The sequence below is a fragment of the Onychostoma macrolepis genome, chromosome 07 (assembly GCF_012432095.1).
Source record: "Onychostoma macrolepis isolate SWU-2019 chromosome 07, ASM1243209v1, whole genome shotgun sequence".
Taxonomy (NCBI): domain Eukaryota; kingdom Metazoa; phylum Chordata; class Actinopteri; order Cypriniformes; family Cyprinidae; genus Onychostoma; species Onychostoma macrolepis.
Window position 1 is genome coordinate 8,395,203 of NC_081161.1, and position 16,106 is coordinate 8,411,308.

Sequence of the window (16,106 nt, forward strand, 5' to 3'; positions counted from 1 at the left end):
ATCACTCAACTGATTGTTTGGTTTGTAAAAATTATGGAAATAGTGAGAAATTACACATTACCCAAAAATATATCATCACAAATACTGTGAACAGTTGAAACCTCAAAATTAAAAAAAAAAAAATACATAGCAATTAAGCAACTAAAAAAATGCAAATCTTACAATTTTCTAAGCTGGAACCATGACATTTTTTTCCATTAAAATGATCAACTTAACCATCCCCATTTCTTGCATTGTTTGGTGTGGCCTCTGAAAACACCCTTCTCAACACAAGAGAAATGAACATGTTGGCCTTCGGCTCTCTTTTGGCTGGGAGACTGATGTTGTTTAAATGGAAGGACCCAATTCCACCGACACAGCCACTGGATCAGAGAAGTCATGGGTCATCTTAAGCTATAGAAAATCAGACAAACAATCAGAGGGTCTATTGGAACATTTTATAAGATCTGGCAGCCTTTTTTAACTTTTGTGGAGGAGATGGAAGCACACAACATGGCAATGTAAAAGAAAGGGAACCTTTATTATACCTTTACTTCATGCTTTTTATTTTCTCTTTACGGAGGGGGAGGGGTACTGTATAATGTGAAAACAAATTTGAAAAAAACCTTGAACAAAATGATCAACTAATAAATCAACAAATTGGCTAATTATTTTGGCTGTACTTATACTGTAAATATAAACTACTGAGTAGTTTTATTTATACTAAAATGCCATATTTTACAATCTCTTCATGAGCTGCAAGTTCAGTAAAAAGTTTTTTTTCTTCTTCTTTGAACTGTAGCCTAGCACAACTACACAGTGGCATGAGAAGAAACAAATCATCTACGTAGAGGACAAGTACCTCAAATCTATACTTTAGTACAGTACAGTACTTAGCCTTACAATAAAGCACTGAATTTCCAGCACTGACTGGTTGTAGAGGCATGCATGCATTCATTTCTATGTAAGTGAAAAAAGACAGACACTACACTTTGGTTATATTTATAATGTGATTAACAGCAGATTTTATTACATGCTTTAGATTCAGGGTTAAGGTCAAGGTCACTGTCAAGAAAAAAAAAAAAGGTGTCACAGTCTTGTGGATTACAGTTCGTCATCAGAAATTTCGAAGTCACTGTCATAGTCATCAGCTGACAGTTTGTTTAAGAGGTTGTTCTCTGCTCCAGACAAAACTTGCAGGTAACAGTCTCTTGCTTGCACCCTCATTTCTCTGATTTTACGTTGCTTTCTGTGGATGATGCTCTGCAGACCTTTCAAACCCTCTTCACTTAGGCCACATTGCGAATCTTAAAAGAATGAAATAACAAAATAACATTAAGCCTCCCTTAGAAACTTTATAAAGTCATCATTGTTGTGTATGTTTAATAGGGCTGCCCCCTAATACTAACACAAAAATGTTAGTCTTTCAGAAAAATCATAGTTGGATTAATTTGTATTTAATATGTCCCTGTTACATAGTAATTACATACGTGGGGCAGGAAATTCAAAATTGGGGTTTATAAGGACAATTCCAAGCAAGATTGCCAACTTTCAGCTACCAGTTGGATAGAGATTTGGGCAAAGTGTAATGATGGCTCGTACAGCTACATCCACTTATGATACAATAAAATGTGTTTTCATTACTAGGCTTTTTACTTTAATGATTAGACAGGACACGTCCTCTATGTAGTTATAGGAATATGGCATTTAGTAAATGAATCTTACTATTGAAATCAAAATATTCTAACAGTTATGATGCTCAAAGAACTTATAACATTCTTTCTCAGCCCTGGAACTGAGTCTTTTGTGAGTCCGTTTTTCAGGAAAATCTTTGGTTAGGGGCAACCCTATGCTTAAGTTTGTGCCATATATTACAAATACATACTTTTCAGTGTCTCACTGGCAAACAAGCAGGACAGTTCTCTGAGGGTACCAGCACGAGTTGAAAGATATTTCCAATGGTTGTCCATCTCTGCAACAAGAATCTTCTGCTCCTCCTGAAGTCTCCTTAATGACATGATGGTGTCGAATGCCTTTCTCTTTGTCCTTAGATCGACATTGTCTGGAACGCATGAGAAAAACATATGTCATATATCAACCTTCAAAGAATCTTTAAAATCATATGGGGTTGCAGACTGACATTTGAGGCATTGTGGGTAATGTGTCAGTATGTATAAGAACTGTCAGAAGACTAGTGTACATACCACTGTGTGGTAGCTGCCATGGCCAAGCTGTCTCACCAGACAAAATGGTTTCCAAGCACAGAGTTTCAGTGTTTGGAACCATTCTGTTGTATTTCTCTACAACTGATGTCAGGATCCCCTTCTCCTCCCTGATCTTGCGGCGGATCCTGGCACGACCTTTGTTGCCATCTGTATCCTTATAGAGTCGCTGGGAACGTCTCTTGATACTCACCACCAGCACCTCAATTCTGCTGGCCAAGGCATCAACATCATTTGTGGTTGTTGTTGTTGCTGAGAAAAAATGTGTGGGAAAAATTACAATAACAGTAACAATTATTCATATATATATGTATATACACACACACACACACACACACATACACACACACATACATATACACTAGTCATTTCCTCATCCTTTGCCCACTCCTTTACATCATTGAGCCAGTCTTCCAGTGGCTCTCTGTCACTGCCAGGTCGACTTTCATAGACTCTAGGTTTTGCAACTGGCTTTGCAGAGCTTTTGTGGTCTGCAATGACAAGCAATCACAGATAGCACAAAAAAAAGAACCAACTGTTCAACGCACAGCTTCAAACACTAATAACATACATTAATGAACATCTAAAACAAATTCTACTGTTATTACCTTCTGATAACGGCGGGTCAGTGCGGTGGCCAAATTGTTGAACTTTTGCTGATTCCAGCGCATGGCCATGAGAGTCAGCATGTCTGTGTGTCCTGCAAACACAGAAAATATCATGTTACCATATTCCCCCTTCTTATTATTTAATAATCTAACTAGTGCAGTATGTGTCATTTTACCTGCTTTGGACATGTGTTTTGTGGTCACCGCAATCCTAGACAGGAAATTGCACTGTTCCACCTCCTCCCCTAGTGTTAAACCAGCCCCATCCTGATATGCCCCACTCCATTTCACCTGATTAGGAATAAAAAAAATAAAAAATAAAAATAATAATGCTGAGAAAGTTTTGACATTCATTTGCAGATGTTCAGTTTTGATAATCACATAGCAAAGTTCACCTACCTCGCATTTAAAATCATGGGCTTTGGCATGGAAGACTGAAAGGAAGGGCTTCATGTTAAGAAGGTGCTGGAGCTCTGGGCAGCTTTTTGCAACTCTTTGGAGGTTGGGCCAATATTTGCAGGTCACATCCATACAAAAAAAAAAGTGATTTGCCTACTGGCCAGCTTTTCTTGCAGGTACAGGGGATAGGCAAAAATTTCACCCCTGTACATATTTAAAGCACAGAGCAGCACTCCGTGTCGACACACCGCAAGCTCCAATCCCTCCTCGTCTACCTTGCTTGCTGATCTTTGGGAGGTCTCTCTGGCTGCTGACCACTCCCCTCCGCAAACACCTCTTCCACTGACCTATAACATGGAAAATGGTTGATGAAAATAAGACTCTCCTAAACAAACTCTTCAGTAAGAGGTAAGTGTAGTCCTGTATATAGTCTAATTGTCTGTGATTTTACATGTTTGGATGTCTTGTGAATGTAGTCCACAAATCTTATCACATCTTCATCCTTAGCTATAAAGACGTCTTCAAAGATGGCCTGTTCTTCAGATCTAAAAAAATAATAATAATAAAAAATACAGAACAGATACACAAAAGTTTATGATACCTTGGAATCTAATTTTACTTGGTGCACATTAAAGAGATATTTTTTCTTATAAATATTGTTTCAACAGTGTGATATTATACACAATTTGAAATACCTAGCTGCATTCTTGAAACGGTAATGCTTGCGGTTTCCATCTACTGACACTGCCAGCATATCTGGGGTGCACGCAGGACAGATGAAGGGCTCTTCTTTGCAGATTTTGTCCACCTCATATCGCACAGCCTCCCACTCAAAAAAAACTTTTCTGAAAACTGTCTGTGGAGATCTTGCCAGTCTATTAAAATTAAGGAAACCAACAGCTAATAACGTACAACAAATACATTAGCATTAAAACATATTACGTTTCATCCCACAATACAAAGAGATTAACAATACTGTAGGATAAATAAATTCAATACTCACACGACCAAAGCGGACAGTTCGCTGATCCAGCATTCTTACAAACGCTTGGCAGGACAGTCTTGGTGCTGCCATCTTCATTTCTTCAAATGAGAAAAAGACATCTGTGGCATAAATTGTGGCAAAGTGAAGGGTCGCAGACCAGTAGTCACTTCGATTTAGGTCGACCACTCCAGCAGCCCAACTCAGCTCAGGCATGCTTAGATCATATCGTCCTGGAAAAATCAAAAACACATCCACTTCAACGTAAACCTTATGTGATTAATCAGGGTTTGGATTCTTTAAACAATTTTTACATTACTTTGTATACGTTTTAAAAATTACTCAGAAGTCATATGTAGATTTTACATACAGACCTGTGCCAAACTTATGGGAGTAGAGCATGTATAGATTTTTATCGTCACACCCTCACCATTCATTGTGATCACAGCAACAGTCTTCCCTGGGCTGAGCCTCAATGACTCTGATGAACAACCACAAATTTTGTCAGGAATCTCCACAGGTACAAGCCGTACGGAAAAAGATCAAACATGTGAATTAAGATCATTTGTATTGACTGAGTAATATAACAGTGTAATGGTTCAATGGTAATGAAGTACATTGTTGAAAAAGTATAGAAGAGATGCTCAAAAAGCTTCAATTCAATATCAAACAATACGAGACAAAAAGGCATTATTTAAATAGTAAAGCTTATGAGGCCTAACGATTCTCAGAATGAAATGTATGTTGTACACTCACAAACCAGAACTTGCCACAATGGGAAAGAGCCTTATCTACGACAAAAGTTGTTGGAGGCAGTGGCTGGTAGAACCCAGGAGTCGTGGCATCTCGGTTATGGAGAACATGTCTGGTGTGCATGCTGACATCACATTCAGCACAGAAGAAGGAGAGTGGTCGACAGTCACAACACCAGACAGCAGCTGGATTGCTCCCACACTGTTGGCAGATGCGTGTTGCCACATTTCCTTGTGCCACAGCGGTGTTCACCAGACGGGGTATCTCTGTCCTCCACCTCTCTGAGAAGAGACTTTGTCGTGTGCTCCAGCTCGAGGAAGCTGGGAGAGGATCTCTTGAGGTTCCAAGAGGTGATGCCTCATCATCTGAGATATCGCTCAGTGAGTGCTGGAGATCTTGCAGAAAACACTCTGTTAAAATAGTATGGAACATTTAAAAACAACACTTTAATACATTAAAGTGTACTGCATGGAGTGCCTTTGACTGTGAAAAGGACAGTATTCTGGCAAATTTTAAAAATGTAAATTTACACAATGAAGTACACACCAACAGTCTCTGGAGCAAAGGTCACCTCACAGTTAGTGTCAGGAGCATTGATGGGAGGATCAGTTTTCTGAATGTGATCAGCTGCACCAGATTTAAAAAAAACAAACAAAAAAAAACAACATTGTTTGTTTACATGTTTACAACATTTTCAACTTGTCCCAAGGCTTGTGGCACAATTTTACCTCCCTGAAATGGCCAAAGCTCACTGTTTAATGTTTAGCTAGAGAGAAGGGCTAGCAGACATTTTATTTCCCAAACCCAAATATGGACAGCACAGTTACTTGCAGTTATCTATAAGGTGTCATAAACAGATGAAAGCAAATAAGAATGTATGCTGTAGAAGCAGATCATTTAAAAAAAGAAACAAGCTGGTTGGCTACTGACAACACACTCAGAACAAACACAGCCTTACCAAGACCACTATTTTAGTGTAGTTTATACTGCTTTACACAAATACTGCATGTAATCAATTTATTTTCATGTCAAAAATCAAATGAGTTGTTCTGGTTTGATTGTTTCCCTGACACATTCCTTGTTTGATACATTCATAAGTGCCAAATCAATGTAGATATTCAATGGATCTTGAATGTAAAAACACTATACTGACCCTTATCTGACTGATTCCTGCTTGATCTTGGCCTTGCATAGACAATGTTTCCATCAATGTCTCTCTTTCTCCAATGCACCCTTGGTTCAGGTGTCTTTACTGGTGCTGCTTCCTCCTCTTCCTGCAGCTCACCGAGCAAGTCATCAAGACTTTGGAGTTCATCATTGAGTTCTTGATGATCAACCAGATTATCCAGCTTCATAAACTGTTCTTGGAGTTCTGAATCACTCATGGTGATGGGCAGAAACACAAACAGACAGAAAGACTCACAACAAAGAAGGACAGATACGACAACTAGAGATGTAAACAGAGAGAGAGAGAGAGAGAGAGAGAGAGAGACAGAGCGAGCTACAGAGAGACAAGTACAGGTTAACAAGACAGACGTGGCTCTTAAAAGTGCCTTTGGTTTTTGTGTGTGTGTGTGTGTGTGTGTGTGTGGAGGGAGGTTAAAATAAAGGAGAATGTTGGAAGCTGGCAAATTTGAAGGACCTGATAAGACAGGAAAAAAAATATTGAACTCTTTACATTTTTACCAGTATTTTCTTCGTCAGTGTTGGCAGATTGGGCAGTTTTGAGTTGTACTACGTGGAATAAAATGGGCTTGGACGGGTGGCATTTTGATATTTCTGTTGTACTCTTTTATTTCTTTAAGGCAAATGACAGACATGGAAAATGAGAGAACGCTTAATTTGCTTTATTATGCCATTTGATGAGCAAATGTTATTGTTGTAGTTATGAATTAATTTGTATAGTTTATTATTGGTAAGATTTGTGTGTTTACTATATAATTTTGTGTGGATTTTGATCAATTACTGGAAAACACCAATCTGGCAACACTGTTCACATCTGAACATTTATAAATGGCTATAGTGTTGTGATCGAGCTAACTTACTGTAATATGGGTAACTGAACACACATCATAATTACAAATCATACAATCTCCTATGATATTATCCTGCATGATTATATGTGAAAAAAATAAACAAGCTTGAATTTAATTAGCTAACTTAAGCTAGCCGACTACACATTTGGTGCAGCACGTTATATTTTTATAATAACTGCATCACGAAACTGCTACCTTGCAATTCTTAAGGGTCTAAACACAACTTCTTGACCTGGTTATACAGTTTTTGTACCATAAATTTAAGGAGTGTTCCCATCTGTATTAATTAACTGGTCTACTTACCAAGCGGGAAATCGCAGTGGACCTTGGGATCGCGCCTTACAATGACGTCAGCATCACTGATTGATTGACTTATTAATAAATAAATAAAAATAATAAATAATCAATCAATCAAACAAACAAATACATAAATAAATAAATAGATAAATAAATAATAGGTTGATTGCATCGCATTGCGCTGATTAATCACTGATTAACCAAACATAATCACACCACATTAAATACGTTTATCATCATCAACAAGCCTCGACAAAAACAGCAGCATTACGAGGAATACACTACTGCTGTTGCTCGCTGGAGCGCTGTTAAAGTCACCGCTGAACCTGTTTCACAGACGCACTTTGATATCAGGCAACGAGTGGTTTTTAAAATGAAAAATCAGTTAAATATGACCTGGGGGACGCCAATCGAATCGCCCTGCCATGACTAATTTATTTCAGCCTTTTCTTTTTTATTCCTATTTATCATAGTCTCGAGTCCCGTACACACTGCGGTCAGCTCCTGCAGGTCAAATGTCAACGCCGCCGGTTCCGGTCAGAAGTCTATGGGAATCCCTGCAAGTTAAAACATGAAGACAAAGGGGTACCCAGTGAGTTAAAACATGAAGACAAAGGGGTACCCAGTGAGTTAAAACATGAAGACAAAGGGGTACCCAGTGAGTTAAAACATGAAGACAAAGGGGTACCCAGTGAGTTAAAACATGAAGACAAAGGGGTACCCAGTGAGTTAAAACATGAAGACAAAGGGGTACCCAGTGAGTTAAAACATGAAGACAAAGGGGTACCCAGTGAGTTAAAACATGACGACAAAGGGACCAAGCTTCAATATGTGACAAGTTGGGAGTGAGAACGTGTTGTACTCAACGACTCCAGAGGAAGTAGTAGCTAATTGGCGGTAGCGCCGTCACCCGGATATTGTTGTGCAAAAAAAAAAAAAAAAAAAAAAACATTGCGAAAAAATTAAACGAATTAAAATATTTTTTTTTTCCAACAGGACAACAGAAGAAACTCACTGGAACTTTAAAAAAAATTCGGAGCTTAACTTACTGTAACAAAACTGAGCAGCATACTGTATTGCTGGTGACAAAAACATAGATTAAATGTAATTTTTTTTTTTTTTTTTACTTTTTTTTTTTTATTGAATTTTTAAAATTACAGAATTCAATATCAAGTCCTTGACACATTACTTTTACACATTTTCACATTTAGTAACAATATAGTTTAAATAAAAAGAAAAGAAAAGAAACTTAAAATAAAGGGCACCACAAACGTATGTTAAATTCATTTAGCAGAGATAGGCCTACAGATCTTTGGGCTTTTCAATTTTTTTTAAACTTTAGACTCTAAATATATTGTAAAGGCTGCTCATAAATGCGATAGCCTATACTGTCGTTAATGACCCGCTGATCGCTGTCAGATGCTGTGATATGAATGTCCGCATTGCATTGTGGCTAATGGGCTTAGAATGAGCCCCGCTCGGCCCGTGTTCTGGCTTACTGTAATATTTCGCCGGTAATAAGACCGAAATAATATTATTAAAATAAAGAAATGAATGAATACAATGATAACATCTAAATAAATGTCGATAGATGTAGCGTTATAGTTTTAAAAATATCAATAAACAGCAAAGCAATCCAGCTTCGAAATAATAACCGAAAAAGACCGAAATAATAATTCATAATTAATATACAGCGCCGCCACTCCCACCACGCGCAGTGCGTAGGGCACCGACTTGCTGAGGGGGCACCAAAAATAGCCTAATGAAAAATCAATAATCATAGTCAATAATTATAATGCCGATATTATTTCAGTATATATTATTAGGCACCTTTCAGGCATAACAAGAGTGTTTAATTGCTCTAGAGATGGTGCCCCCGGTGCTCCGTTGGATTGCGCAATTTGCGCAGCACCTGACGAAGTTTGACTTTGACAGTAGGAGGTATATAAAAGACTGGCAAACTGTCTTTATGTTTAAAATCATAAAGGAATTATGGTTAGGGCACCAAAATGGCTAGCAGCAGCACTGCACATATAAACCGTGATAAGATCTCGTGAATAAATGTTGATTAAACAGCTTCTCTGCTGCAGCCCGACTGGCAGAAAGAATCGTGCTGTTGCACGAAAGATGCATCCAATTGAAATGCATTAGTTTAAAAAACGTGCTGGACTTACGAAAATAACGAAATAAACATGTCCCTGCCACGAATAAATAGATTAAATTACGTGACTAAATCACGAACTGCAGTGAGACCGGGTTGGTACAACAACAGGGTAATTAATCTACATCAGTTACATTTCGCTCGAGTTCTCTTCTTGAGTCTCTGCCACGGACATCTTCGTACTTGGCTACATCTGCTATGTCTAGTGTTGGGGGTAACGAGTTATAAAGTTAGTATAGCCTACTTATCACAACATTGTCAATCGCAAACGCTAATTTATTCAAACGTCTCTCTACCGAACTACTTACTGTAGCTTAATTTGCGGAGGACAAAGCACCCGTTTGATAAATGAGCCAGTAGTGGAGAAATAATAACTTTTAAGAAATAATCTTTTTTGAGTAACGACCCCAGTCCAAACAAATACTAATACTAAACAAATACAATTACAAACCAATAGGGTGTCGGAATGGAATATGTTTATACTTCTCATCCAACCACAATCAAATTCACTCTATCTGTATGGCGCGATTTATCCGGATAGGTTTTTTTTTTTTTTTTGAACGATGACAAGCCGGAATGAAAACAAGCCGAAATGAAATAGGAGTAACGAGGCTATTTTAAAAATTTAAGGAGTACAGATAATTGCGTGAAAATGTAAGAAGTAGAAGTAAAAAGTCGGCTGAAAAATAATTACTCCAGTAAAGTATAGATACCCAAAATTTCTACTTAAGTAAGGTAACGAAGTATTTGTACTTCGTTACTTGACACCTCTGACAAGATCACAAGATGAACCACCACATTTCAAAGCTCAATGCTTTGCTTACTTTTTATGCTTGTTTAGTTTCCTCACACATGTGCATATATATATATATATATATATTATTATTATTTATTTATTTATTTTTAAATTATTATTATTATTTATGTATCAAATATGATTTCTTTTAAACATTATCATTTTATCATTTATTTACCTTTATGTTGTTCCAAACCTGTGTGACATTTAAAGATATTTTGAAGAATGTTTCAACTGTTTTTGTCCATTCGGTGGGCAACACTAAACCCTTACTGATCTTTATTGTAAAAAAAGCATGCACATACATATGATACATACTTTGTGAATTGTGAAAAACGCTATACAAATAAATTTGCCTTGTCTTCACTTGACAAGGGGTTTAGAGAATGAATGGATGGATGACTGTGAGACATTTTTCTAAATATCTTCTCTTGTGTTCTGCATAGTAAAGAAAGGTTTGGAAAAACATGAATGTGAATAAATGACGACAAAATATTTGGTAACACTTTATTTTTGTCACGAATCCAGTCTGTGCACTTCCATTCACCCTCCACCAGAGGTCACTCGCTCACCACATTGACTCACACCATACATAACACTGGACTCCATTTCCCATCATTCATTGCACTGATTGCACACACAGCTGTAGGCACTGATCACACAGCATCACTAATCACACACACTATTTAAACCCTGGAGTTTCTCTCCCTCGTTGCCGAGTATTGTATGCGTTTACTATGGAGTCAATTTAATGCCGCATATATGTGCAAAAGAAAATAAAGTTTTGCAAAAGAAAATACGTTTTGCAAACAAAAATGAAGAATTGCAAAATAGATAAATAAAACAGAGCCAAAGCAATGATTTTGCAATACATATTTTCCATGGCCATATCTACTAATTTATTTGCAATGCAGCTTTTATTTTGCGTTTCAGTCAAGGTTGAGCTTGCGATACTGTTTTCCCTTTGCGCTTCACGTTTCTGCGCGTCTCACTTTGTGGCGCTGTTTTGACATGGGGGTGGAGTCAGGGGTCGGGGGCGTGTCCAACAGGCCAGGGCATGCCTCCCTGGAAGTGACGTCATCGGCCCGAGACGCAGATCACAGCTGATCCAGGCACCGTCACTGAGCAGAGGCATGCGGGCGGATCGTTTCCTTTTATTCACTAGCTTTAAAACATGCATGCTTTCGTTTTATTAACAAATGTATATGTGTATTAGCAGCGTTTGCTCAAGTTAAAGAAGTTGTTAATATGAACATCTGCTGTTTATTTCTCTCAATGTGTGCACACTTTTATAGCATTAAAATGTGTATTGTTTCATCTGGTTAACTAAATGTGCATTAATAGTGCTTGTTTAAAATCTCTTAACCTGTGCACAGCTCTTTGTTTACATTAGTTCAGAGTTACTGCTAGTTTTAATGTAAAAGAATGCAATTAACTTCACAAACTATACATCATTAAAAGGTCTAAGACTCAAGCTTCATATCCATCTCGACTTCGTTTTTCATTTACATAACTCCTGGCATAAATTAAGAAATGACTGGCACTGGAAGTTTAAAAAAAGATTAAAAAGTCATTTTGGTTTAGTTTTGTCGTGGCCACGAGATATTAAGTCGTGGGAACATGATAATACTGTATGTCGTGGCCATGAGTTTAATCATGCATAAACAAACCCACGTGACCATAGCAACCTGGGATTATCAGAGACTGATCAAATATATTTATCCATCCCACAGTCCGTTGATCGTGTCTTTTTATGTAATATATGTGTATATTAGGCTATTGTTATTATTATTATTATTATACAGCCCTGAACGTTAAGAGATCGAAATGAAGGGAAAATAAATCAAATACATAACAACGAATATAAAAATATTATATAATACTAATAAAATACATGGACTTACAAGACTTGTGGGATGGATAAAAATGTTTTCTTGTCGGCCTATTTTATTATACTTTATGTAACATTTATTCATAATAAACTTCATTCGAATGCTGTCTACATGTGTGCAATACAGTCCAGTATGTAGCCTATGGTTAACACTTCAACCACCAGAGGTCGCTGTATACCTAAAAGCGCCAGCGGGTCAAATTCACCCATGCCATGACTACTGTTTTGATATGGCTAAAAACATAGTATGTCACTGTATTATGCCACTGTCTTCACAATGTCTAGAGTCATAAAATTATTATTTTTAGTCATCAGCTATGTTTTTGTCCTGTTGTTTTAAGTTCACAGCTATTTTTAAGCAGGTTACACTAATCACTTTTCTTAATGATGAATATAAACCAGTCTGCAATGACAACGAGAATTATGAGGAAATAAATACATATTTGGGTGTTGTAATATTATAGCTAATAAAATGTTTCAAGATAACCCATGTTATTTAAATGACTAAAACACCCTAAATAGACTATTATAAGCAATACTAATTCACCACACTGCAAAAGATGTACAATGACAAATTCAAGTGCACAGTTTAACCTAATTAATTAATTTGTTTAGTTATATAATTTATCATTTGAATAAGAGAACAACACCAATAAACTTGGGGTAATCATAAAAATAGTTTTATTCATTACATCATAATTCAGATTTTTTTTTCAGGAATAAATAAGCAACACAGTAGCGAACCATAAACGATAAAAAAATTGCAAACACAAATTAATATTTAATCCAAAGTTTGAACATTTATGAGTAGAGGAATAAACATCTAAAACATCTTCATTTGAACGTGATGACAGGAATTATGCGTAAATTTGTTCTGATGGCGCTTATAGGTATAAATGCCCCATTTTTGTTCTGGTTTTATCTAAACAATTTTTTTAACAATAAACAGGGGATTGTAAATAACACAATTTTAGTAAAAGTCAATGACTGTAAGACTTGGATATTTTTAACTGAAAATATAATATGTAGCCTATTTGAAAAACCGCCATGGGTAAAATTACCCCGTGGTGGTGTTAATATAATAATTTAATAATGTATTATTTTTTATAATTTCTTAAATTAAAAATAAAATATTAATAAATACATCTCTGATAATCCCAGGTTGCTATGGTCACGCTGGTTTGTTTACCCATTAATATCCCGTGGCCACGAGAAATTTAAACCAAAAAGACTCAAGCTTCATTTTTTTTTTTAAACTTCCAGTGCCAGTCATTTCTTTTCGCATGTTTTAAAGCTAGTGAATAAAAGGAAACGATCCGCCCGCATGCCTCTGCTCACTGACGGTGCCTGGATCAGCTGTGATCTGCGTCTCAGGCCGATAACGTCACTTCCAGGGAGGCATGCCCAGGCCTGTTGGACACGCCCCCGTCCCCTGACTCCACCCCCATGTCAAAACAGCGCCACAAAGTGAGACGCGCAGAAACGTGAAGCGCAAAGGGAAAACGGTATCGCAAACTCAAACTTGACTGAAATGCAAAATAAAAGCTGCATTGCAAATAAATTAGTAGATATGGCCATGGAAAATATGTATTGCAAAATCATTGCTTTTGCTCTGTTTTATTTATCTATTTTGCAATTCTTTATTTTTCTTTGCAAAACTTATTTTCTTTTTGCAATACTTCATTTTCTTTTGCAATTCTTAATTTTTCTTTGCAAAACTTATTTTCTTTTGCAAAACTTTATTTTCTTTTGCATATATATGCGGCATTAAATTGACTCCATAGGGGGAAAGGCCTTAATCCTTGGATTAACGTTAAGGACACCGACAGCAGCTAGTAAATTAGATGCAGTCACTTTAAGAGACAATGCAGCCTATATAATGATAAACACTTAAAGACATATACCGACATTACGTTCACTTAAGACATAACCGACACTTTCGCAGGAGGATGCGAAGGAGAGCTCGGTTCGGTGTTTGCATGCTGTCTGACGCGACTCTTTGTGTGCTCACCGAACACAGCGCATGAGTACTCGGTTGTTTTTTGCTTTGTGCTTCAATGCTTTAAACTCTTTTGAATATTTAAATTGGCAAGGCTTAAAAACACGTGTAATTGACTAGCTTTTGTGATGATGCAAAGCAGTGGCCCATCAACTGTCCTGAGCAACGTTTTAGGTTGGCCTCGGCCAGCCTGTTGAACTCGTCGGGAGGCCCCCCTCAGCCGTGGGCCCCTATAATCATCACCATCTTTCACCCCACTAGTGACGGCCCTGTATGTATGATATGGACCTGACAGTAATACCACAACATGTAAGTAAGTGTTCGTTCTAATGCCTAATCTGCGATCAGTGATTTTTCATATGTAATGATTCGTGTTCAGTCAGATGTTCTTTGTCTGAATATCATTTATTGCTGTTTATGTGCAAATGTGAGAGTTGCAATGACGAGATCACTGCATGCGCTTAGTCAACAGTCTGTCATTGGCTACAATGCTTATCATTGCAACCTTTCATAGGATGGGAAGGGAGAAGATCTAATGCTATAATCAGCACTCGCCACGATTAGTTAATCTCAACAGCTGGAATAGTAAAGAGAGAGCTCCACGTGTAATACTTATTTCATATGTCAGCCAATCGTAGCAGTGGGGGTGTTTACATCAACAAGGCGTTTACATCATTAAGTCTGACAGCAGACACGCCCCTTCAAACAGAATGTTCAAATCAGAGGGCTAAAATCAAGGTAGAAAATGCCCTTTTATTTCAAAATTATGACATGTAAAAATCATACTACAGTAAGTGTACCTCAGGTAACATTATCAAAAAATTTAAAAATGCAGTTCATGACCCCTTTAAAAGTGAACATTTTAAAACAAAAAAGGTGACCGAAGAGCATCACATGACAAATGCACTTACAATGAGCACTGCAAAAAAGCTCAGATGATTACAACTGCATACAAAGTCTCCGTTGTCGATGGTAGTGTTACAGCCGTCTGTGCTCCAGTTACCTGAAAAACAGACACACATACGTACACTAAAACAAAAAGTCCATCCAGAAACATCTATTCAAATGAGAACTGTAACATACGACATTAGATTTCAAACTCATTGTATGACAGTTACAACATATATAGGTCGTTCTCAGGACACAGTGGCATTGCAGTGACATATTTTTATCATCTTGCATTCACACTGTCTCTTCTCTCAACTTCAGGCCAACGCAAGTTAAACCCCCCAGTTTACCGTTCCAGCAGATCTCTCTGTCACTCGTTCTCATTGACAACAACATAACTTTGATGACTGGCAACTTTCAGTCCATAGTTGTGACTTTAACTATTTAGTGGCTGAAAATGGGCCTCCAGTTGCTTTCCCATCAAAATCCTCAAAAGTTGTGTTTAATCAAATGTAACAGGGTTGATACCATTATACTTATTATAGCCTACTTTAGTAATTGTTAGTATTATAATGTGTGATTTAATATACCGTAAGGTACAACGAACAGAGAGCGAACCTACCAGAATTGAGTGAATTTAAATAAAAAGTAAATGAATTACAAATGTACTGTGATAGGGTTAAAATAATATAGCAGGGAGGCTTAGGCTTAAAGCTAGCAACCATAAATTACTACTGGTACTTTGTAATGTTGTAACTACATTGGTACTTTGGGCCTGAGATGGGGAAAAAATGATTTCTTAAGAGTATAGCAGTAACAATTTCAAATGAAAACTTAACACAAACACACACAAATGCCACCATCGGAGAATGACCTAGATTATAGAGAATTGAACGTTTGTTTTAGTTTATATATAAAGGTTTATTTTTGATGGTGTGAAAATCATACTAACCTTTGCCATTTTTTCAAGATGCCAGTAGACACAGGTCCCATTTTCACTCTGCAATAATAAAAGCACACGTCAGCAAAATCCACAAGGGCCACGGTGTGTCTTTGCAATTGCATTATAGTGTGATGTGGAAGCATCTCACCTGA

General features: G+C 37.2%; 1 protein-coding gene across 6 annotated transcripts; it reads right to left on the reverse strand.

The window, feature by feature from the left end:
* Nucleotides 1-216: 216 nt before the first annotated feature.
* LOC131544960 (uncharacterized) lies at nt 217-15,119 on the reverse strand. Of its 6 annotated transcripts, none has more exons than XM_058783512.1 (15): nt 15,035-15,119; nt 6,097-7,833; nt 5,490-5,570; nt 4,947-5,353; nt 4,621-4,702; nt 4,212-4,423; nt 3,904-4,083; nt 3,660-3,753; nt 3,209-3,555; nt 2,986-3,100; nt 2,810-2,901; nt 2,556-2,692; nt 2,184-2,453; nt 1,865-2,041; nt 920-1,286 (listed from the first exon to the last, which is right to left on the reverse strand). In XM_058783512.1, the coding sequence occupies exons 2-7, from the start codon at nt 6,326-6,328 to the stop codon at nt 4,039-4,041; spliced, it is 1,059 nt and encodes a 352-aa protein (XP_058639495.1). In that variant the 5' UTR covers nt 6,329-7,833; nt 15,035-15,119; the 3' UTR covers nt 920-1,286; nt 1,865-2,041; nt 2,184-2,453; nt 2,556-2,692; nt 2,810-2,901; nt 2,986-3,100; nt 3,209-3,555; nt 3,660-3,753; nt 3,904-4,038. The 6 variants fall into 6 exon arrangements, with proteins under 6 accessions (XP_058639498.1, XP_058639499.1, XP_058639497.1 ...); XM_058783510.1 differs by lacking the exon at nt 15,035-15,119 and having other exon boundaries at nt 6,097-6,585; nt 7,283-8,186; XM_058783511.1 differs by lacking the exon at nt 15,035-15,119 and adding an exon at nt 8,064-8,149.
* Nucleotides 15,120-16,106: the final 987 nt, after the last annotated feature.

Excerpts from the sequence above, each read along its gene's own strand:
- LOC131544960 (XM_058783515.1), bottom strand. The coding sequence starts at position 6,328 with ATGAGTGATTCAGAACTCCAAGAACAGTTTATGAAGCTGGATAATCTG. Across the intron at positions 4,703-4,946 it reads ATTGTGGCAAGTTCTGGTTT|ATTCCTGACAAAATTTGTGG; the intron begins GTGAGTGTACAA and ends GTACCTGTGGAG. Across the intron at positions 4,424-4,620 it reads TGCTGTGATCACAATGAATG|GACGATATGATCTAAGCATG; the intron begins GTGAGGGTGTGA and ends TGATTTTTCCAG.